Below are 23,091 nucleotides of genomic sequence, written 5' to 3' on the forward strand. Positions count from 1 at the left end.
GAAGTGATTTGTTTGACAATCAGATGAAAACATCTTGACTGGTTGTGTTCATGCCACATTTAAAGGTAATCCATGTTGCCTGTTAAAGCACATGTCTTTGCTATTAGGCCCATCATTTTGTTTGGCTCAGTTGGTAGAGCATGGCGCTTGTAGACGCCAGGGTAGTGGGTTCACGGGATCAATATGTAGAATGTATGCACACATGACTGTAAGTCACACTTTGGATAAAAGCGTCAGCTAAATGGCATATATTATTATTATTATTTTGTTTGTGCAGGTGCAAGAGTAGGCACAAAAATAGACCCCTGAATGTCACGGTATAATTTGTACCACACACACACACACACACACACACACACACACACACACACACACACACACACACACACACACACACACACACACACACACACACACACACACACACACACACACACACACACACACACACACACACACACACACACACACACACACACACACACACACACACACACTGTAGAGAGTCAGTGGAAAGGGCAGAGAGAAAGAGAGGGAGGAGAAAGGGGGTGGAATGGATGGAAAAGAGGGACACTACAGAGAGTGAAATGGAGCAGAAGAAACATAGGTCTTTAGAGTATGGACATTTTTACTCAATATTTTTAAGCGGGTGTTTGCCTGCTTTAGCATTCTGATGGTTTTATCAATATGGATGAGGATGACATATGCATTCGGTATTAAAATTATACTGATTTGAATGCCATATCAGTTACATTTCTCCATATTCATCTCCATTTCAAATGAAGGGGGAAATATCGGTGACACTCACTCCGCTCGTTGCGTCTTTCTTACGCGCCATACCTCTCTCCATCTCTCCCCTCTTTCTCTCACTTGCTCGCTCGCTTCTCCTCTCTCATCTCCTGTCCTCTCTCTCCTCTTTTCGCCTTGTGCTCAGGCTCTCTCATTCTCTAATTTATTTGTATCTTCTCTCTTTCAATCTGCCTCATCCATTCTCTTTCCTTCTCCATTTCCCAATCTTTCTTTCTTTCTCTCTCTCTCTCTCTCTCTCTCTCTCTCTCTCTCTCTCTCTCTCTCTCTCTCTCTCTCTCTCTCTCTCTCTCTCTCTCTCTCTCTCTCTCTCTCTCTCTCTCTCTCTCTCTCTCTCTCTCGTCTTGGAGACAGTGCTGTGCTGCTCCCTGTCACTCTGCTCAGTTGACGGGCTCTGCTCTGCTCTCCCGTGCTGTGCTGCTCTCCTCTCCTTTCCTCCTCTCCTTTTTTCTGCTCTCTTCTCTCTTCTTTCTCCATTTCCTTTTCTTTGTTTTTTACTCTGTTCTGGAACGTATGCTCCGGGAGGACTGGCAGACTGGGATACTGGGATACCGCAGGTGGAGAGAGGGCTGGATGCTCCAGGCGTTCAGAACTCTTCCATCGGACCCTGTGGATCTGTGGGGAGGGGAGGGAGGGGTGGGGGAGAGGGAGAGTGGAAGGATTGCACCCAGGTGAAGGAAGGGCTGAGCTGCCGGGGGACCAAAACAAAGGTGGTGGTCTGGTGTTAGGGGTCATGCTCTGCCGGGATCTGAGTTGTTCTATTTGGCCGGAGACTCTGCTGCTTTGCCCCCTCCAAAGGGCTATTTTCTTGGAAAAGCCAGGCGGGAGGAGCGGGAACCATGAACCAGCAGCTGGATGCTCCGCGGCCAATCAACTGGACCATTAGGAAACTGTGCGCTGCAGCCTTCCTACCATCTGTACGCCTGCTCAAGGTATGGGTACCAGAGTGGTCTGGAATGGGGAGGGAGAGAGGGAGGTGGAGGAAAGGTGTAGTAGGAGAGAGGGAGGTAGACAGTGATGGGACAGTGAATGGAGAGAGGATTAGGAGCAGAGCAAGAAGAGGGGGAGGTTGATATTGACTTAAGGTGGGTATTTTTTTTTCTCCATTCTGTATACAGGTAACTGCTGAAGCCACACTGGAATACCATGGTCACAGATCTGTTTGTGCTGTCTTACCGATTCCTATTTGGTCATTGACAAGATGGGCCAAACAGATCTGGGACCAAGCTGACACAGGATGGGGTTGTGAGGAAGAAAGGCCAGCAGAGGATTATACTGTGACTGTTTGGTGAAGAGATCTAAGCAGTTAGGTTCAGATGGTATTATAACCAATCCACACCTTCCTGTTTTCTGTCTGACAAGTGTTTTATTCTGGATGTGACTTCCCTGAGGTTGTCCTTGTTGTCCTTGCTGGCATTGGACTGTGTGCGCGTACTGAATGTGCACATGCGTGTGTCCACTGCATGAGGGGCAGTGAGAAAATGTACGAGTAAATGTATTGGTTGTCACAGGATATTTATAGACCTTGTTATAAGCTGGTTTTATTTATTGTCTGGTATAAACATATGACAGGTTGTTAATAACCAGGCATTTGATACACAACATATGACAGGTTGTTAATAACCAGGCATTTCATACACAACATATGACAGGTTGTTGATAACCAGGCATTTGATACACAACATAGTACAGGTTGTTAATAACCAGGCATTTGATACACAACATAGTACAGGTTGTTAATAACCAGGCATTTGATACACAACATAGTACAGGTTGTTAATAACCAGGCATTTGATACACAACATAGTACAGGTTGTTAATAACCAGGCATTTGATACACAACATAGTACAGGTTGTTAATAACCAGGCATTTGATACACAACATATTACAGGTTGTTAATAACCAGGCATTTGATACACAACATATTACAGGTTGTTAATAACCAGGCATTTGATACACAACCAGGCATTTGATATTACAGGTTGTTAATAACCAGGCATTTGATACACAACATATTACAGGTTGTTAATAACCAGGCATTTGATACACAACATATTACAGGTTGTTAATAACCAGGCATTTGATACACAACATATTACAGGTTGTTAATAACCAGGCATTTGATACACAACATATTACAGGTTGTTAATAACCAGGCATTTGATACACAACATATTACAGGTTGTTAATAACCAGGCATTTGATACACAACATATTACAGGTTGTTAATAACCAGGCATTTGATACACAACATATTACAGGTTGTTAATAACCAGGCATTTGATACACAACATATTACAGGTTGTTAATAACCAGGCATTTGATACACAACATATTACAGGTTGTTAATAACCAGGCATTTGATACACAACATATTACAGGTTGTTAATAACCAGGCATTTGATACACAACATATTACAGGTTGTTAATAACCAGGCATTTAATACACAACATATTACAGGTTGTTAATAACCAGGCATTTGATACACAACATATTACAGGTTGTTAATAACCAGGCATTTGATACACAACATATTACAGGTTGTTAATAACCAGGCATTTGATACACAACATATTACAGGTTGTTAATAACCAGGCATTTGATACACAACATATTACAGGTTGTTAATAACCAGGCATTTGATACACAACATATTACAGGTTGTTAATAACCAGGCATTTGATACACAACATATTACAGGTTGTTAATAACCAGGCATTTAACCAGGCATTTACACAACATATTACAGGTTGTTAATAACCAGGCATTTGATACACAACATATTACAGGTTGTTAATAACCAGGCATTTGATACACAACATATTACAGGTTGTTAATAACCAGGCATTTGATACACAACATATTACAGGTTGTTAATAACCAGGCATTTGATACACAACATATGACAGGTTGTTAATAACCAGGCATTTGATACACAACATATTACAGGTTGTTAATAACCAGGCATTTGATACACAACATATTACAGGTTGTTAATAACCAGGCATTTGATACACAACATATTACAGGTTGTTAATAACCAGGCATTTGATACACAACATATTACAGGTTGTTAATAACCAGGCATTTGATACACAACATATTACAGGTTGTTAATAACCAGGCATTTGATACACAACATATTACAGGTTGTTAATAACCAGGCATTTGATACACAACATATTACAGGTTGTTAATAACCAGGCATTTGATACACAACATATTACAGGTTGTTAATAACCAGGCATTTGATACACAACATATTACAGGTTGTTAATAACCAGGCATTTGATACAACATATTACAACATATGACAGGCATTTGTTAATAACCAGGCATTTGATACACAACATATTACAGGTTGTTAATAACCAGGCATTTGATACACAACATATGACAGGTTGTTAATAACCAGGCATTTGATACACAACATATTACAGGTTGTTAATAACCAGGCATTTGATACACAACATATGACAGGTTGTTAATAACCAGGCATTTGATACACAACATATTACAGGTTGTTAATAACCAGGCATTTGATACACAACATATTACAGGTTGTTAATAACCAGGCATTTGATACACAACATATTACAGGTTGTTAATAACCAGGCATTTGATACACAACATATGACAGGTTGTTAATAACCAGGCATTTGATACACAACATATTACAGGTTGTTAATAACCAGGCATTTGATACACAACATATGACAGGTTGTTAATAACCAGGCATTTGATACACAACATATTACAGGTTGTTAATAACCAGGCATTTGATACACAACATATTACAGGTTGTTAATAACCAGGCATTTAATACACAACATATGACAGGTTGTTAATAACCAGGCATTTGATACACAACATATTACAGGTTGTTAATAACCAGGCATTTCATACACAACATATTACAGGTTGTTAATAACCAGGCATTTGATACACAACATATGACAGGTTGTAACCAGGCATCTTGTCTTGGTTCTCCCCAGTCTTCTTTTAATCACACAACATCAAAGTCTCAAACCAAGTGTCTCTATGATGTTAAACCAGTCAAGATGAATGTGTATGTGTATGTGTGTGTGTGAAGCATTTGCATGTGTATGGCTCAAATAGATGATATTGTAATCACTGATGGTTTCTGTGTGCATCAGTGTAAGGCTTTGACAGAGAGATAGGGGAAGTGTGTGTGCGTGTTGATGTGAGAGGTTTTCTAATCACTGATGGGACTAGATTGTGGGTCTGAGCCCTCAGGAGTTGTCACAATGGCAGTGTAAGTTCATACACGTTCTGTATGCCTCTGGTTCTGTGTGGGTGTCCCCATATGAGGCCCTTTGATGCTACAGCCAAACTCTTGGACCTCATATCTCTCCCCCACACAAGCACCTTCAGCTTCTTTCAACATATTTTAGAACAAATAGAGAATTATTTAAGAAATTTGCAAGGGTGCCATTATACTTGGCCACGATGTCTATTCAGAAATCAGTGCTGTTGGGACTTTTCAGTGCTGAGAGATGGAGGTTGTAACTGCTGTTATGTTGTCCATGGAGGTTCTTTCTCAGTGGTTGTAGATGGTTTTTGGGATTCACTACTTGATACTCTTTGCTCATGATGAAACAATGGTTAGAGGTTGTGATTAGAAACATTGGTTGTGCTTCTTTGGAAATCATTCACTAGAATACAGCTCTTCTGTATAATAGTGCTTAATGTAGATAAATCATTTGTCACTTCACATTCCATCAGATTCCAAAAGTCCCATCACGTCACAGCCACAGTCACACCTCTAAATGTCACACTCACAATCCAACCTGCTGACACACCATGGCCAAGTGTTGATTGGTCGGCACAGTTAATCAAAAAGACATTACCACTCTCACCATGTGTTGCTACGGTAACAGCCCACCATGTGCCCTTTCACAGCCTGGGAGAGTAGCAGAGTGGATGATGTGGATTAGGTAGGTGACACACAGATACAAACTGATCGATTAAAGATTGATCATCTGGGGGATGTCAGGGGTTTTAACCTCACGGTGATGCTACTGGATCAACTGTAGGTCACCTGATCCTTTTAAAGGACAGCAGGTTACTTGGTGTGACAGATTAAATGCCCTGGTGTTTGATTGGTGCTGTTATTGACCTATCATGGTACATCTTCTAACCCAATTGTTCTCTTTGTCAGCACCCTTGCCCACATGGATTTACAGATCATTCAGAATAAGGATGAATGTCTGCCAGGGTGGATGTGAACAGTGAAAATAAAGCGTTGGACACTCATGGAGCCAGCGTGCGATGGTAATTCAGTGAGTCTGTGCCATGATTCATTCCCGAGACATACTGGCAATGAATCAAGTTCTCTGGCAGGTGTTTTCAACAAGTAATTAAATCCCCCATTATAATAGAGTTTCCTCTCGACCTTCCAGATGACAAGCAATTGGTCAAGTGTCGGCCCCCAAGAGAATAATGTCTCCATTATGGAGGGAAATAAGTGTTTGCTGAATTGGTGACTGAAATGATATAGTCTAGAGAGGAAACACCCATTAATGTGAGCTGCTGGACAGCCCTCTCTTGAGCAATCACAATATTTTCATCTCACGCTTTTTGGCATATTCTTTGGCTTATTGTTACAGATGACTTTTTGCTGAAAGTAAAAGGTGTGACATACAAAAAGACAGTTGCCCTGAAACTGAATACCTGTCTGCTTCAATCTGCTGTTGCTATTATATTCTTCCTCTTTCTATATTTAAGATTTCAGCGCTTTACATTTACATTTACATTTAAGTCATTCAGCGCTTTCCTCTCCTCTTTGTATCCCTTCTTCCTCTGTCCCTCTTATGGGAGAGGTTCTTTCTTGGCACCTTTCTCATCCTCTCTGTTTCCTCTCCCTCTGTAGGAGAGAGACTCAGATAGTGAGTGTGTTATTCATTACTGAATTGTCTTCATGCCCCATGGAGTTGCACAAGAAGTGTGAAATGCTCTCCTTTTATTCAGTCACTGTCTCCCACTCTCCCCCTTCTCTGTCTCTCCTTTGGTTTCTCTCTCTCTCTCTCTCTCTCTCTCTCTCTCTCTCTCTCTCTCTCTCTCTCTCTCTCTCTCTCTCTCTCTCTCTCTCTCTCTCTCTCTCTCTCTCTCATCATGCTCCATGGGTATGAAGCCTTCCAATGCCAATTTTAATGTTCCATCTTATGAAAAGTGCATGGAAGGGAGAGACTGCCAAAGAATCCATTTGAGTATCACAGTAGCAGTTATGTAGCTACAGCTCCTAGGGTGAGGAAATGGAACTGCAGGATAGTCTTATACAAGAGCTCCGGTGTCTATTTATCATTCTCATGTGCTATTTTTACACTGTTCATATACAAATGTACTTCTATACTCAGTGTTATCTATAGGTGGCGCTCTTACTGAGTTGGTATTTGGAGTGGATGGCCTCTACAGTTTACAGTTTTTTTCGATTGCTAAACGACAGTGGACACAACTGGAGTCATATGTGCGAAACTCTAACTACAGTCTGCACAGCAGCAGTTCATGTGGACCAAACTCTAGTTCGTTTTTCATTGCTTGAACAAAGTTTTCAAAACTCTACACACTTATCCCATGACTTTAACCACAACCTGCACAACACTGTTGATTTACAGCACTTTGTTCAAATGCTAACACACTGCTGTCAAAACTTTGAACCACACATTCAAAACGGAATAGATTTCAGCCTTGTGCCTTTCAAACACTGCTGATTGCAATTTCAGCTGAAAGGCTAAGCAGGTGTCTTGTTTTAGACTTGTTAGTGAACACACACACATATTACAGTACATATAGGTAGAGCTCAGAAAGACTCATTTTGGAAATGGAACAAGGAAGATGGGTTCGTGGAGGGAGAAGGGTGGCAGGGAGAGGGCGGATGCGTGGAGGAAGACAAAGAAGACAAAGAGCTGTTATTTCAGATGAAATAAGGGCTACACTTATAGACCATGTCGTGAACCATGGTCTCTCATTGAGAGAGGCAGGGTTGAGGGTGCAACCCAATCTGCAAAGATCCACAGTGGCATCTGTAATGCGAATTTTCCATCATGCAAACAGGTGAGAGTTACATCCTTACAGTAAATGAAAACATTACAGGAATCTATTTTGTATTGCAATTATATAATATTTACACAGATATATATTACAGTAAGTTTGACTGTAAAATATATTTTTACAACAGGACCCAAAGGCTGCCCCCAACAGGGGGAAGAGGAAAAATATTTTCAGATGCGTAGGAAAATGCTATTATTGACATGGTTGTTGTCAACAATGCAATAAAACTGCGAGAGATTCAAGATAGAGTGCTGGCTGATAATGATATATTTGAAAATGTTAATTCTGTCAGCACAACAACTATTGCTTGAGTCCTAAAGAAACACAAAGTTACAATGAAACAGTTATACACTGTACCGTTCGAGAGAAACAGTGAACGGGTAAAAGAGCAAAGATACCAATATGTCCAGGTAAGACGTCTGAGGTTACGTACACAGCTATACAAAATATTTACAGTAAAAAAAAAACACTAGAATTTCTACAGTAAAACTGTGCACTTACTGTTTTTCAGAGAGTAATGGAGGTGGAAGCACTGGAAAGACCACATTCATTTGTATTTATCGATGAAGCTGGATTTATCCTTGCCAAAACACGGCGCAGAGGAAGGAATGTCAAAGGGCCACTGTGGAGGTTCCAGGCCAAAGGGGGGGAAATATCACCATGTGTGCTGCAATGGCCAATGATGGTTTGCTTCTCAACACACCGCTCATTGGCCCATACAACACAGAAAGGCTTATAGCTTTCCTAGAACAGCTCTATGCTCAGCTAGTGCCAGCAGAACAGGGGGAGCAAGTAAGAAACCCCCAAGTTTTTGTCATAGTTTGCGATAATGTTGCTTTTCACCACTCTGCAGCACATCACAGGTTTATGGTTTTGTACCTGCCTGCATATTCACCCTTCCTCAACCCAATAGAGGAGTTTTTCTCTGCCTGGAGGTGGAAAGTGTTTGGTCACCACCCACATGACCAAATGTCTCTTTTGGAAGCCATGTGTTCCGGATGTGAGGACACGAGTCCAGAGGACTGCCAAAACTCTTCCTAGAGCTGGCTGCCTGGCCAAACTGAGAAATTGGGGGAGAAGGGCCTTGGTCAGGGAGATGATCAAGAACCCGATGGTCAGTCTGACAGAGCTCCAGAGTTCCACTGTGGAGATGGGAGAACCTTTCAGAAGGACAACCGTCTCTACAGCACTCCACCAATCAGGCTTTTTTGTAGAGTGGCCAGACAGAAGCCACTCCTCAGTAAAAGGAACATGACAGCCCACTTGCCAAAAGGCACCTAAAGGACTCTCAGACCATGAGAAACAAGATTCTCTGGTCTAATGAAACAAAGATTGAACTCTTTGGCCTGAATGCCAAGCGTCACATCTGGAGGAAACATGACACCATCCCTATGGTGAAGCATGGTGGTGGCAGCATCATGCTGTGGGAATGTCTTTCAGCGGTAGGGACTGGGAGACTAGTCAGGATCGAGACAAAGATGAACGGAGTAAAGTACAGAGGGATCATTGATGAAAACCGGCTCCAGAGCGCTCAAGACCTCAGACTGGGGCAAAGGTTCACCTTCCAACAGGAGATTGACACTAAGCACACAGCCAAGACAACACAGGAAGGGCTTCGGGACACGTCTCTGAATGTCCTTGAGTGGGTCAGCCAGAGCCTGGACTTGAACCCGATCGAACATCTCTGGAGAGATCTGAAAATAGCTTTGCAGCAATGTTCCCCATTCAACCTGCCATAGCTTGAGAGGATCTGCAGAGAAGAATGGGAGAAACTCCCCAAATACAGGTGTGCCAAGCTTGTAGCATCAAACCCAAGAAGACTCGAGGCTGTAATCGCTGCCAAAGGTGCTTCAAGAAAGTACTGAGTAAAGGGTCTGAATACTTATTCAAACGTGATATTTCCATTTTTTTTTAAATTAAATGATCAAAAATGTCTAAAAACCTTTGTTGTTATGAGGTATTGTGTGTAGGTTGATGAGAAAAGGTAACAACACTTTCTGAATGCACTGTAGTTAAAAATAGAAAAATCACTTTGATATGTGTGTTAGGCCTTTTCGCTGTAGGTTTATCAGTAATCTGTATACTGCATTCATCAGGGTAAAATCAAATAAATGAATAGGTTTGGCTGAAGCCTCTCCTGCAGATTTCTTGACTGCTGCACATAACAAATGTTGTACTTCATTACCAACCCAGATTAATAATTTAGATTGTGAGAGGGATTGTTTAAATTGTCGTGGCTTTTGGAAAACTAGTGGTTATCACATTCAATTAGCCATGTTGCGTGATACTGACACGAGTCACAATGCATGTTATGTTCTCTCTGTTTGTGGTCCGAGAACACTCACAACAGTGTCATTTTTGAGTCAGAGCAATCTCTTTGTAAAATGCTTTGAGTGAAGGATGCTTTATCGCACTATGTGTGGTGCTCACATTTAACAATGCACAATTTTTCTGTTTTGGATGGAGGTTTAATTAACCACATTATATCTCAATATCAGTCTTTCTCCTCGTCTCATTGGAGTAGCCTATTGCTTCATCTCTTTCACTCACTCTCTCTTGCCTTCCTCTACACGTCCATGTTCTTATGACCTAAATAAGTAGGTGCAAATGAGAAATGTTATTTGAAAGTCAGTGAAGTGAGAGTCCTACAGGTGTGAACTTAGCTAGGGTATGTGAAGAGTGTTGTACAGAGGACATGTAATCATGGAAACGTCTCTGTCACGACTTCCGCCGAAGTCGGTCCCTCTCCTTGTTCGGGCGGCGTTCGGCGGTCGACGTCACCAGTCTTCAAGCCATCACCGATCCACTTTTCCTTTTCCATTTGTTTTGTCTTTGTTTTCTACACACCTGGTTTCTATTCCCCAATGACATGTTCATTATTTAACCCTCTGTTTCCCACATGTTAGTGTGCGTGTTTATATATCGTTCATGTCGGTTCTTGTCGGCTGGTTATTGTTTGCCGGGTTATGTATTTACGCCCGTTATTTTTGAGTGACTGGTATTTCTCCGCACCGTGAGTATTGTCTGTATACTGGTGCTGTCGTGGAATTAAATACCTTGTAGACTCATCTCTGCTCTCCTGCGCCTGATCCACCTCCTGACAGTCTCTAACTTTCGTGCACTTTGGTGTGTAAACACACTTCAGCCTACTCCAGGAGCCTTGGAAAGCTTTCACCTTCATGTCTAAATTAATCAAACGCTACACGCATGAAATTACAATTAAGACATTATTTCACTAAGTAGGCAAGCGAAGAACACAAGCTCGCAATTAAGACCTCAGTCGTTTGTTTTCACTCTCAGACGTTTATTTCCCGTTGGCATGGCTCCTACTAGGCATCTGAAATGAAAGGGCCCGTTCTCAGACATTATTTGCTTTCAGATTTGAAACGCTTTCTGAGAAAACAAAGTAATAGTTAAAAATAAACAGTCTGAATAAGATGTTGTGCCACTTAAATATGGGCCTACTGTAGCTGTGTTTTGTCTCTATTTCCAGTGCTGTATATCACCTGTCTATCATGCTTCGAAAACTTCCAAAACAGAAGCATGGTAAAGATGATTGCTATTGGGGCACTGAGGAGGGGCCTGGGTCCGATGCTTGGTGAACAATAATAACCCCAATGTGTACATGTTCAAATCCCACTCCTGTGCTCCTGGAAGAAAGTCATTTTCAAGCCGCTGCCCACGCTCCCTCTACACTCTTAGAAAAAAGGCTTCCAAAAGGGTTCCACCAGGGTTTCACACACCCTATACTCTGGACCCTGATCTCTCTTTTGACGAACATATCAATATTGTTTCAAGGACAGCTTTTTTCCATCTACGTAACATTGCAAAAATCAGAAACTTTCTGTCCAAAAATGATGCAGAAAAATTCATCCACGCTTTTGTCACTTCTAGGTTAGACTACTGCAATGCTCTACTTTCCGGGTACCCGAATAAAGCATTACATAAACTTCAGTTAGTCCTCCCACAACTGTCCCAGAGTCTGTTTGGGCTATTTCTTTCTCGACAAGCTGACCAATAGAAAAGGTCCGTTTTTCTACTATGGGGGAGAGTAGATTGGCATAGACTCATAGGCGGCGCATCCATAAGTCTAGGGGAAGCTAAGCTTTCCCTAAGTAAATTGAATTAAATTGCCAAGATTATATAGCCTAATTAGCCTACTCCTGTCTAAACTGAAATAAATCTAATAATTCAAAATAGGCTACTAAAGCATGACTTGGCCACAGAGGATCATTAGCTTCCCCTTTTCATGTCCTCCTCCAGTTTAGATGGATGTCATATTCTGTATGTCTCCCCTTCCCCTTCTCATAGGCCTATTATACGGACAAGGTCGTTTTTATTGATCTGTTTGTCAATGTCAGCAGAGTAGGCTACTAAAAAATATTCTGCTAATGTCTTGAGTCAGTTAAAGTGTAGTAGAGTTGCATGAAATATGTTTTCCTGTGCAAAGAAAGAAGAAACTTATATATATATATAGCTTATATAGATATAGCCTATAGCCTGTTCTGTACGTACTCAGCCATGCATTGAACGGTATTTTTTGCAAATAGTGATTTACATTATTAGCCTAAATTATGAATATCAAATCTACATAAGTCTGCAAATGTAATGATGCATGGAATGCTTTAATATGAAGGTGCATTTTTATGGTGAAAATGTGTTTCCCCAAACCTGAAACTCACGCTCCTCCTATGATTAGGCTAGTGATGTTGCTGTTTGTTACTCATCTTGTTGGCTGAGGAAACGTACATGTGGACAGCTATTCTAACATCTTCAAAGTGAGCGGTAAGGAAGCACATCATTGCATCCTCGACTTGCATGTTCTGTTAAGAGGATTTACCATAATATAAATATTATTTCAGTCATTCTGAGCACCGTGGGTGGACACCCAGTGTCATTCTGAGCACCGTGGGTGGGCGCCCAGTGTCATTCTGAGCACCGTGGGTGACCGTGGTTACACACCCAATGCATATGGGTCCGGTAAACTTCTCAAATGTCTGGTCAATTTTTTATTTAACCTTTATTTAACTAGGCAAGTGAGTTAAGAACAAATTCTTAATTACAATGACGGCCTACCAGGGAAGACTGGGTTAACTGCCTTGTTCAGGGGCAGAACGACAGATTTTTACCTTGTCAGCTTGGGGATTTGATCCAGTAAACTTTCGGTTACGCACACACTCACACACACACAGGCACCCACCCACAACATACTTACATCTAGATGAAAGTGCCTCATTCCACATTCTAAGCACACAGTAAGAAGGTAGCACTTAGACTAATCGATTAGACTGATTTAATAATGCTCAGTGCACCCAACCAAAACCTTTTCCCTCTACAAGATTTACTTCCATCAAGCAGCTAGCTCACCTCATGTTGAAATACAGGGGGACAGGGTGTGTGTGTGTGTGTCTGTCTGTCTGTCTGTCTGTCTGTCTGTCTGTCTGTCTGTCTGTCTGTCTGTCTGTCTGTCTGTCTGTCTGTCTGTCTGTCTGTCTGTTTGTCTGTCTGTCTGTCTGTCTGTCTGTCTGTCTGTCTGTCTGTCTGTCTGTCTGTCTGTCTGTCTGTCTGTCTGTCTGTCTGTCTGTCTGTCTGTGTGAAACCCGGGTGTGGGTGTGTAAATCCCTGGTGTGTACATAGGGTGTGTGAAACCCTGGTGTGTGCATAAGGTGTGTGTGTGTGTGTGTGTGTGTGTGTGTGTGTGTGTGTGTGTGTGTGTGTGTGTGTGTGTGTGTGTGTGTGTGTATGAAGCCCTGGTGTGTGCATATGGTGTGTGTGTGTGTGTGTGTGTGTGTGTGTGTGTGTGTGTGTGTGTGTGTGTGTGTGTGTGTGTGTGTGTGTGTGTGTGTGTGTGTGTGTGTGTGTGTGTGTGTGTGTGTGTGTGTGTGTGAAACCCTGGTGTGTATATAGGGTGTGTGAAACCCTGGTGTGTACATAGGGTGTGTGAAACCCTGGTCTGTACATAGGGTGTGTGAAACCCTGGTGTGTGCATAGGGTGTGTGAAACCCTGGCGTGTGGATAAGGTGTGTGTGTGTGTATGAAACCCTGGTGTGTGCATAGGGTGTGTATGTATGTTTTCTAGGGTGTGTTTATTCTTGAATGTTTAAATGTTCTTTGTGTTTGACATGCATGTTATTGAGTGTGTGCATTCATAGCTTTCCAATTGTCCATAGTTAAATCAATTTATCAATACAATTCTGTTCGATGATTTTTCTATGTTCATGTGATATATATCACTCAAGGTTGTTAGAATAACGAAGATTTAAGGGAAGCAAGAGGATAAGTAGAAAACTGTACACATGTCCAATTTACACTTTTAGCTTGTACCAAAGGTTCTCTCTCTGGGTTATAAAACACCAAGAGCGAAGTCAAGTTGTATTGTGATTCTAGTCACAGATAAGGGGTTTCGTTAGGTCTAATGAGACAAAGCAAAGTGCTTTTTAAGGAGTATTACCGTTGGGGAATGTCATAATGGGACAAACTTTTAATTTCATCACTCTGGACAGCGAGTGTGGAATGACTCTGAATAGCCTTGGTCCTCTATGACAGGCTGGCCATTAGAAGCCTGATGGAGTCCGTGTTAATAATTGAGGGATCTTTGGTAAGCTCAGTATGAAACACTTAAGACTGGGACTGGTTCATGTCATGATCTGACTGCTGTAGACTGATTAAAAGGCTGGAAACGAAAAGGGAAATGATGGCAACGTCTGCTAGCTGGCTCCGCTTCTTGACCCAGTTTAATTAACACTACAGCTCAGCTGTGGGGGGAGAGCTCGACTCCATTCCACGTACAGAGTGTCATGCATCTATCATACAGTATCTGGGGGCCAGGAATGGGTTTTATCTAGGGGCCAGGACGGGGTTTTATCTAGGGGCCAGGAAGGGATTTTTCAGTCTATAGATAGGGCCCATACAACCCTGTCCCTTTGTATCATGTCAATATCATGGTCATCTCCATTTCTATCTCTATTTTTTTTGCCACTCCCAGTGTTAGGAGCCTGGTTTAGTACTGCAGTGTGAAACCCAAAAGCAGAACACTGAGCCAGATGGGTTTTCAGTGTAAGGGGGTGTGAAAGAGGAAAGGATGTTTCTAGACAGACATACTTGGCTTTGATCTGAGAGAGCTTAGCAAAAAAGCAACCCTGCTCTCTCTCGCGCTCTCTCTCTCTCTTTGTATTTGTCTCGCTCTCTCTCACTCTCGCTCTCTCGCTCTCTCGCTCTCTCTCTTTGTCGTTGTCTTTGTCTCTCTCTTTCTCGCTCTCTCTCTTTGTCTTTGTCTATCTCTCTCTCTCTCTCTCTGTCATTGTCTCGCTCTCTCTCGGTCTCTCTCGCTATTTGTCTCTCTCGCTCTCTGTCTTTGTTTCTCTCTCACCCTTTCTCTGTCTCTGTCTTTGTCTCTTTCGTTCTCTCTCTCTTTGTCTTTGTCTTTGTCTTTGTCTTTGTCTTTGTCTCTCTCTCTCTCTCTCTCTCTCTCTCTCTCTCTCTCTCTCTTTCTCGCTCTCTGTCATTGTCTCTCTCGCTCACTCTCTGTCTTTGTCTCTCACTTTCGGTCTCTGTCTTTCTCTCTCTCGTCCTCTCTCGCTCTCTCTCACTCTCTGTCTTTGTCTCGCTCGCTCGCTCTCTCTTGCTCTCTCGTTCTCTGTCTTTGTCTTTGTCTATCACTCTCTGTTTCTGTCTTTGTCTCTCTCTCTCACTCTATGTCTCTGTCTCACTCTCTGTCTCTGTCTTTGTCTCTCTCTCATGCTGTCTCACTCGCTGTCTCTGTCTTTGTCTTTGTCTCTATCTCTCGCTCTCTGTCTTTGTCTCTCTCTCGCTCTCTCTCTCTCACTCTCTGTCTCTGTCTCTCTCTCTCACTCTCTGTCTTTGTCTCTCTCTCATGCTGTCTCACTCGCTGTCTCTGTCTTTGTCTCTCTCTCATGCTCTCTCACTCATTGTCTTTGTCTCTATCTCTCGCTCTCTGTCTTTGTCTCTCTCTCGCTCTCTCTCATTCTCTGTCTCTGTCTCATTCTTTGTCTCTCTCACGCTCTCTCTTGTTCTCTGTCTCTGTCTTTGTCTCTCTCTCGCTCTCTGTCTTTGTCTCTCTCGTGCTCTCTCTCTTGCTCTCTGTCTCTGTCTTTCTCTCTCTCTCGCTCTCTGTCTCTGTCTTTGTCTCTCTCTCTCTGTCTTTGTCTCTTTTGGCACTCTCTGTCTCTGTCTTTGTCTCTCTCTCTCTCTCGCTCTCTGTCTCTGTCTTTGTCTCTCTCTCTCTGTCTCTGTCTTTGTCTCTCTCTCTGTCTCTGTCTTTGTCTCTCTCTCTCGCTCTCTCTCTTGCTCTCTGCCTCAGTCTTTGTCTCTCTCTCACCCTTTCTCGATCTCTGTCTCTGTCTTTGTCTCTTTCGTTCTCTCTCTCTCTCTCTCTTTGTCTTTGTCTTTGTCTTTGTCTTTGTCTCGCTCTCTCTTGTTCTCTGTCTCTGTCTCTCTCTCGCTCTCTGTCTTTGTCTCTCTCGTGCTCTCTCTCTTGCTCTCTGTCTCTGTCTTTCTCTCTCTCTCGCTCTCTGTCTCTGTCTTTGTCTCTCTCTCTCTGTCTTTGTCTCTTTTGGCACTCTCTGTCTTTGTCTCTCACTTTCGGTCTCTGTCTTTCTCTCTCTCATCCTCTCTCGCTCTCTCTCACTCTCTGTCTTTGTCTCTCTCTCTCATGCTGTCTCACTCGCTGTCTCTGTCTTTGTCTCTCTCGCACTCTCTCTCGCTCTCTGTCTCTGTCTTTTTCTCTCTCTCTATGTCTCTGTCTTTGTCTCTCTCACGCTCCCTGTCTTTGTCTCTCTCTCTCGCTCTCTTTCTCTGTCTTTGTCTTTGTCTCTCTCTCGCTCTCTGTCTCTGTCTTTGTCTCTCTCTCTTGCTCTCTGCCTCAGTCTTTGTCTCTCTCTCTGTGTCTATGTCTCTGTCTTTGTCTCTCTCGCGCTCTCTCTCGCTCTCTGTCTCTGTCTTCGTCGCTCTCGCGCTCTCTCGCGCTCTCTCGCGCTCTCTGTCTCTGTCTTTGTCTCTCTCTGTCTCTGTCTTCTTCTCTCTCTCACTCTCTTTTTTTTCTCTGAGATCAAACATGCAAATCTCTTTAATGTCTAACATATGTTTGACTCTCCACATTAAGGCTACATGTCTATTTCTCTTCCTAGGTTCACTCTTTCCCTTCCAAGGTCTTTCTACTCGTATATATCGCTCACATTCTGTCCATTCTGCTAAGGATGTCCCACTGTGATTGATGTCACATGCATCGTATTACTCATGTGCTCTCACACCCGTAAGTGCACTAGAATGGTTTGAGATTGTTCTACCATGGCAACTATAGACATCCTCTGTAGTGTTTCCATCCTCACCTGTGTATATTCAGCTTAGAGTTTTTCAGACATTTTGACAATGTCAACCACAGAATAAGAAATGATATCCAGCATTGTAACTCTTTGATGTCCAGTCCGTCTCAGTTGTGTGCATGTTCGCATAGTGATTCAATGGAAACAGATATTGTAGTCTTTTCTTCCCTCAAAATATTTTTGTGTAATCCAAGGCTTCTGTGAACTGTTTATAGGGAATCAATACCTTGGCCTTTTTTGGTCCCAAACCTGTAGAATACCTGAAATCTCTCTCTCTCACTCTCACTCTCTCTCTCCCGCTATCTCTCTCTTGCCCACTCTCTCTCTCTCGCTATCTCTCTCTCTCTCTCTCTGTCTCTCTCTCTCTCGCTCTCGCTCTCGCTCTCGCTATCTCTCTCTTGCCCACGCTCTCTCTCGCTATCTCTCTCTCTCTCTCTCTCTCTCTCGCTCTCTCTCTCTCTCTCTCTCTCTCTCTCTCTCTCTCTCACCGCTCCATCAAAGCGTATTGTCTTAGTGGTAATTGTTTCTCTCAGGTCATTAGCAGTGATTCCTGTAGAGCAGCTTTATTACTGTTCTGCTTCCTCCCATATATTTCCCAAATCAAACAGACACACACACACACACACACACACACACACACACACACACACACACACACACACACACACACACACACACACACACACACACACACACACACACACACACACACACACACACACACACACACACACACACACACACACACACGAACACAACAATATAAACACCCTCAGTGCAGACCCCAGCTGGTTTTTGAAAGCTGTGTTGCAGTATTAAGCCTTCATTCTCCTTAATGAAGCTGTTGTTCATGAGACGTTGTTCATTTTCTCTCACTCTCTCACTTATCTCTTCTCCTGTTTGGGGAAATGATGCGAAAGGACAGACCATTTGGGAGTGTTGTCAACGACTATGTAGTTAACAGCATATGTTCATATCTGTGTGTGTGTGTGTGTTTGTTCTCAAGTGTGTGTGTGTGTGAAACTGGCTCTCATGAGGACCGCCACAGGAAAAGAAGACCCAGAGTTACCTCTGCTGCAGAGGATAAATTACCAGCTTTAGAAATGATAGACACATCTCATCAACTGTTCAGAGGCCGAATTGCTGCAAAGAAACCAACACGAATGGACACCAATAAGAAGAAGAGACTTGCTTGGGCCAAGAAACACGAGCAATGGACATTAGACTGGTGGAAATCTGTCCTTTGGTCTGATGAGTCAAAATTTGAGATTTTTGGTTCCAACCGCCATGTCTTTGTGAGACACAGAGTAGGTGAATGGATGATCTCTACATGTGTGGTTCCCACCGTAAAGAATGGACGAGGAGGTGTGAAGGTGTGGGGGTGCTTTACTGGTGACACTGTCAGTGATTTATTTAGAATTCAAGGCACACTTAACCAGCATAGCTACCACATCATTCTGCAGCGATACGCCATCCCACCTGGCTATTTGACCAAGAAGGAGAGTGATGGAGTGCTGCATCAGATGACCTGGCCTCCACAATCACCCGACCTCAACCCAATTGAGATGGTTTGGGATGAGTTGGACCGCAGAGTGAAGGAAAAGAAGCCAACAAGTGCTCAACTGTTGGAAAAGCATTCCTCATGAAGCAGATTGAGAGAATGTCAAGCGTGTGCAAAGCTGTCATCAAGGCAAAGGGTGGCTACTTGGAAGAATATAAAATATATTTTGATTTGTTTAATACTTTTTTTGGTTACCACATGATTTCATGTGTTATTTCATAGTTTTGATGTCTTCACTATTATTCTATAATGTTGAAAATAGTTCAAATAAAGAAAAACCCTTGAATGAGTAGGTGTCCAAACTTTTGACTGGTACTGTATGTGAGTGAGTGAGCAGAGCAAGAGAAAGACAGATGGTGTGGAGAAGGTAAATGAGATTGTGTGTCATGAGTTATAGGCCACGCATAAAAAAATTGAGTTGGTTTGTCTGTGTGTACGTGAGTGAGACAGGGGGGTAAGTGGGATATTGGAATGTGGAAAATGAAAGTGACTGCCACGGAACAAGGCTATTTCTGTCCCCTGTTCCTTCTCTCCTCCCATTTCCTGTTCTTTTCCCACCCCATCTCCGGTGCTGTGGTTACATCTATCCACCTCTTCAACTCCTCCATTTCCTGTTCTTTTCCCACCCCATCTCCGGTGCTGTGGTTACATCTATCCACCTCTTCAACTCCTCCATTTCCTGGTCTTTTCCCACCCCATCTCCGGTGCTGTGGTTACATCTATCCACCTCTTCAACTCCTCCATTTCCTGTTCTTTTCCCACCCCATCTCCGGTGCTGTGGTTACATCTATCCACCTCTTCAACTCCTCCATTTCCTGTTCTTTTCCCACCACATCTCCGGTGCTGTGGTTACATCTATCCACCTCTTCAACTCCTCCATTTCCTGTTCTTTTCCCACCCTTTTCCCACCATCTCCGGTGCATCTCCGGTGCTGTGGTTACATCTATCCACCTCTTCAACTCCTCCATTTCCTGTTCTTTTCCCACCCCATCTCCGGTGCTGTGGTTACATCTATCCACCTCTTCAACTCCTCCATTTCCTGTTCTTTTCCCACCACATCTCCGGTGCTGTGGTTACATCTATCCACCTCTTCAACTCCTCCATTTCCTGTTCTTTTCCCACCCCATCTCCGGTGCTGTGGTTACATCTATCCACCTCTTCAACTCCTCCATTCCCTGGTCTTTTCCCACCCCATCTCCGGTGCTGTGGTTACATCTATCCACCTCTTCAACTCCTCCATTTCCTGTTCTTTTCCCACCCCATCTCCGGTGCTGTGGTTACATCTATCCACCTCTTCAACTCCTCCATTCCCTGGTCTTTTCCCACCCCATCTCCGGTGCTGTGGTTACATCTATCCACCTCTTCAACTCCTCCATTCCCTCGTTCTCTCCCTCACATCTCTCTTCTCTCTCTCTCTCTCTCTCCCTCTCCCTCACCCCTCTCGCTTTATCTCTCCCTCTCTCTCTATGTTCCTCTCCTCTCTCAATACAATTCAATTAAAGGGTTTTATTGGCATGGGAAACATATGTTTACATTGACGAGGCAAGTGAAATAGATAATAAACAAAAGTGAAATAAACAATAAAATGAACAGTAAACATTACACTCACAAACGTTTCTAAATACTTACTATGTACAGTGTTGTAAAAATGTGCAAATAGCTGAAGAACATTTGGGAAAATAAATAGCACATATGGGTTGTATTTACAATGGTGTTTGTTCTTCACCGGTTGCCCTTTTCTTGTGGCAGCAGGTCACAAATGTTACTGCTGTGATGGCACACTGTGGTATTTATCCAATAGATATGGGAGTTTATCAAAATTGGATTTGTTTTCAAATTCTTTGTAGGTCTGTGTAATCTGAGGGAAATATGTGTCTCTAATATGGTCAAACATCTGGCAGGAGGTTAGGAAGTGCAGCTCAGTTTCCACCTCATTTTGTGGGCAGTGTGCACATAGCCTGTCTTCTCTTGAGAGCCAGGTCTGTCTACTGTCAGCAGGAGAGCAGAGACGAGTGAACAGGCAAACTTTATTTGGCAGAAGGAAAACAGTCGGACGCAACTGCGTAACGACACACCCGCCAAAGGAAAACGCGAATAGCGCACTCTTCACACAAATAATGTACAGCATACAATACCATGGGTTCCAAACCCGTGGGTTCCAAACCCAAAGACCCATTGAAAAACCAGCATGAAACGTCACACATGACACGTAACGAACAATTACACACACAGACATGGGGGGAACAGAAGACAATATACACATAGAGTGATGAGGGGATGTAAAACAGGTGTGTGCAAAAACAAGACAAAACAAATGGAAAATTAAAGGTGGAGTGGCGATGGCTAGAAGACCGGTGACGTTGAGCGCCGAGCGCCGCCCCAACAAGGAGAGGAGCTGACTTCAGCAGGAGTCGTGACAGATATATGTTCAAGGCTATGTTCACTGAGACTGTACATAGTCAAAGCTTTCCTTCATTTTTCATCAGTCACAGTGGTCAGGTATTCTTTTTAGGGCCAAATAGCACTCTAGTTTGCTCACTTTCTTTGTTAATTCTTTCCAGTGTGTCAAATAGTTATATTTTTGCTTTCTCAGAATTTGGTTGGGTTTAATTGTGGTGCTTGCCTGGGGCCCTGTGGGGTCTGTTTCTGTTTGTGAACAAAGCCCCAGAGTCAGCTGGCTGAGGGGACTCCTCTCTAGGTTAATCTCTCTGTAGGTGAGGGTTTTTTGGTGGAATGTGTGGGCATCGCTTCTTTTTAGGTGGTTGTGAAATTTAACGTCAAATCCAGGCTCTGGATGGGCCAAGGACATTCAGAGACTTGTCCCGAAGCCACTCCTGCATTGTCTTGGCTGAGTGCTTAGGGCCGTTGAATCTTTGCCCCAGTCTGAGGTCCTGAGAGCTCTGGAGCAGGTTTTCATCAAGGACCTCTCTGTACTTTGCTCTGTTCATCTTTCCCTTGATCCTGACTAGTCTCCCAGTCCCTGCCACTGAAAAACATCCCCACAGCATGATGCTGCCACCACCATGCTTCACTGTAGGGATGGTGCCAGGTTTCCTCCAGACGTGATGCTTGACTTCAGGCCAAAGAGTCTTTCGGTGCCTTTTGGCAAACTCCAAGCAGGCTGTCATGTGCTTTTTACTGAGGAGTGGCTTCCGTCTGGCCACTCTACCATAGAGGCCTGATTGGTGGAGTGCTGCAGAGATGGTTGTCCTTCTGGAAGGTTCTCCCATGTCCACAGAGGAGCTCTGTCAGAGTGACCATTGGGTTCTTGGTCACCTCCCTGACCAAAGCCCTTCTCCCCCGATTGTTCAGTTTGACCAGGCGGCCAGCTCTAGGAAGAGTCTTGGTGGTTCCAAACTTCTTCCATTTAACAATGATGGAGGCCACTGTCTTCTTGGGGACCTTCAATGCTGCAGATTTATTTTGGTACCCTTCCCCAGATATGTGTCTCAACACAATCCTGTCTCGGAGCTCTATGGAAAATTCCTTCGACCTCATGGCTTGTTTTTTTGCTCTGACATGCACTGTCAACTGTGGGACCTTATGTAGACAGGTGTGTGCCTTTTCAAATCATGCCCAATTAATTGAATTTACCACAGGTGGACTCCAATCAAGTTGTAAAAACATCTCAAGCATAATCAATGGAAACAGGCTGCACCTGAGCTCAATTTCGAGTCTCACAGCAAAAGCTCTGAATATTTATGTAAATAAGGTATTTCTGTTTTTCATTTTTAATAATTTCTATAAACCTGTTTTTGCTTTGTCATTATGGGGTAGAGTTTCCTGATTAGCAAAAGGCAGTCAGTATTTAGCTTCGTTGTTTATTAGAAACACAGTTTGAGATCATTGTGAAGGGATTTCGCCTGTGGTTGAATTGGGAATTGGGCTTCACAGGAAAATGTTGTCCAAGGTTGAAACTGTAACTGCACATGCATTCTAAGTGGTATGCTTTGTGTGGATATTCGAACATACACTATATATTCAAGTTAGTGGATTAAAATTAGCGGATTCGGGCTAATTCAGGAACGCAGCTCAATCTCCAGATCCCAATCAACTGAATTCTGATCACCTGTTCAGACACTTGTATGTCATTTTCACACACTATTTAATTCAGTTCTTTGCATCCCATCATTGTGAGGTATTGTTTGTGACACACTTCTATTTAGAGCTCTATTTTCCTGTAATTTACTCCTCCCATGTATGATAGTTTTGGCCTGCCTCACTAACGACGCCCTTTACCTATTCCCTGCCTGTCGGATTTCCTGTTATCAACCTATTGCCTGATCTCCCGGACTACGTTACTAGTCTT

General features: G+C 43.1%; 1 protein-coding gene across 8 annotated transcripts in view; it reads left to right on the plus strand.

Annotated features, from left to right (window-relative positions):
* Window positions 1-1,451: 1,451 nt before the first annotated feature.
* Window positions 1,452-23,091, plus strand: part of LOC118370617 (transient receptor potential cation channel subfamily M member 3-like) — a 193,082-nt gene continuing 171,442 nt past the window's right edge. For all 8 annotated transcript variants that reach the window (XM_052461302.1, XM_052461307.1, XM_052461303.1 and 5 more), the window contains exon 1: window positions 1,452-1,739. In XM_052461302.1, coding sequence (XP_052317262.1) covers window positions 1,647-1,739 — 93 coding nt within the window. In that variant the 5' untranslated portion in view covers window positions 1,452-1,646. The remainder of the gene's footprint in view (window positions 1,740-23,091) is intronic.

The sequence above is a fragment of the Oncorhynchus keta genome, chromosome 14 (genome assembly GCF_023373465.1).
Source record: "Oncorhynchus keta strain PuntledgeMale-10-30-2019 chromosome 14, Oket_V2, whole genome shotgun sequence".
Lineage (NCBI taxonomy): Eukaryota > Metazoa > Chordata > Actinopteri > Salmoniformes > Salmonidae > Oncorhynchus > Oncorhynchus keta.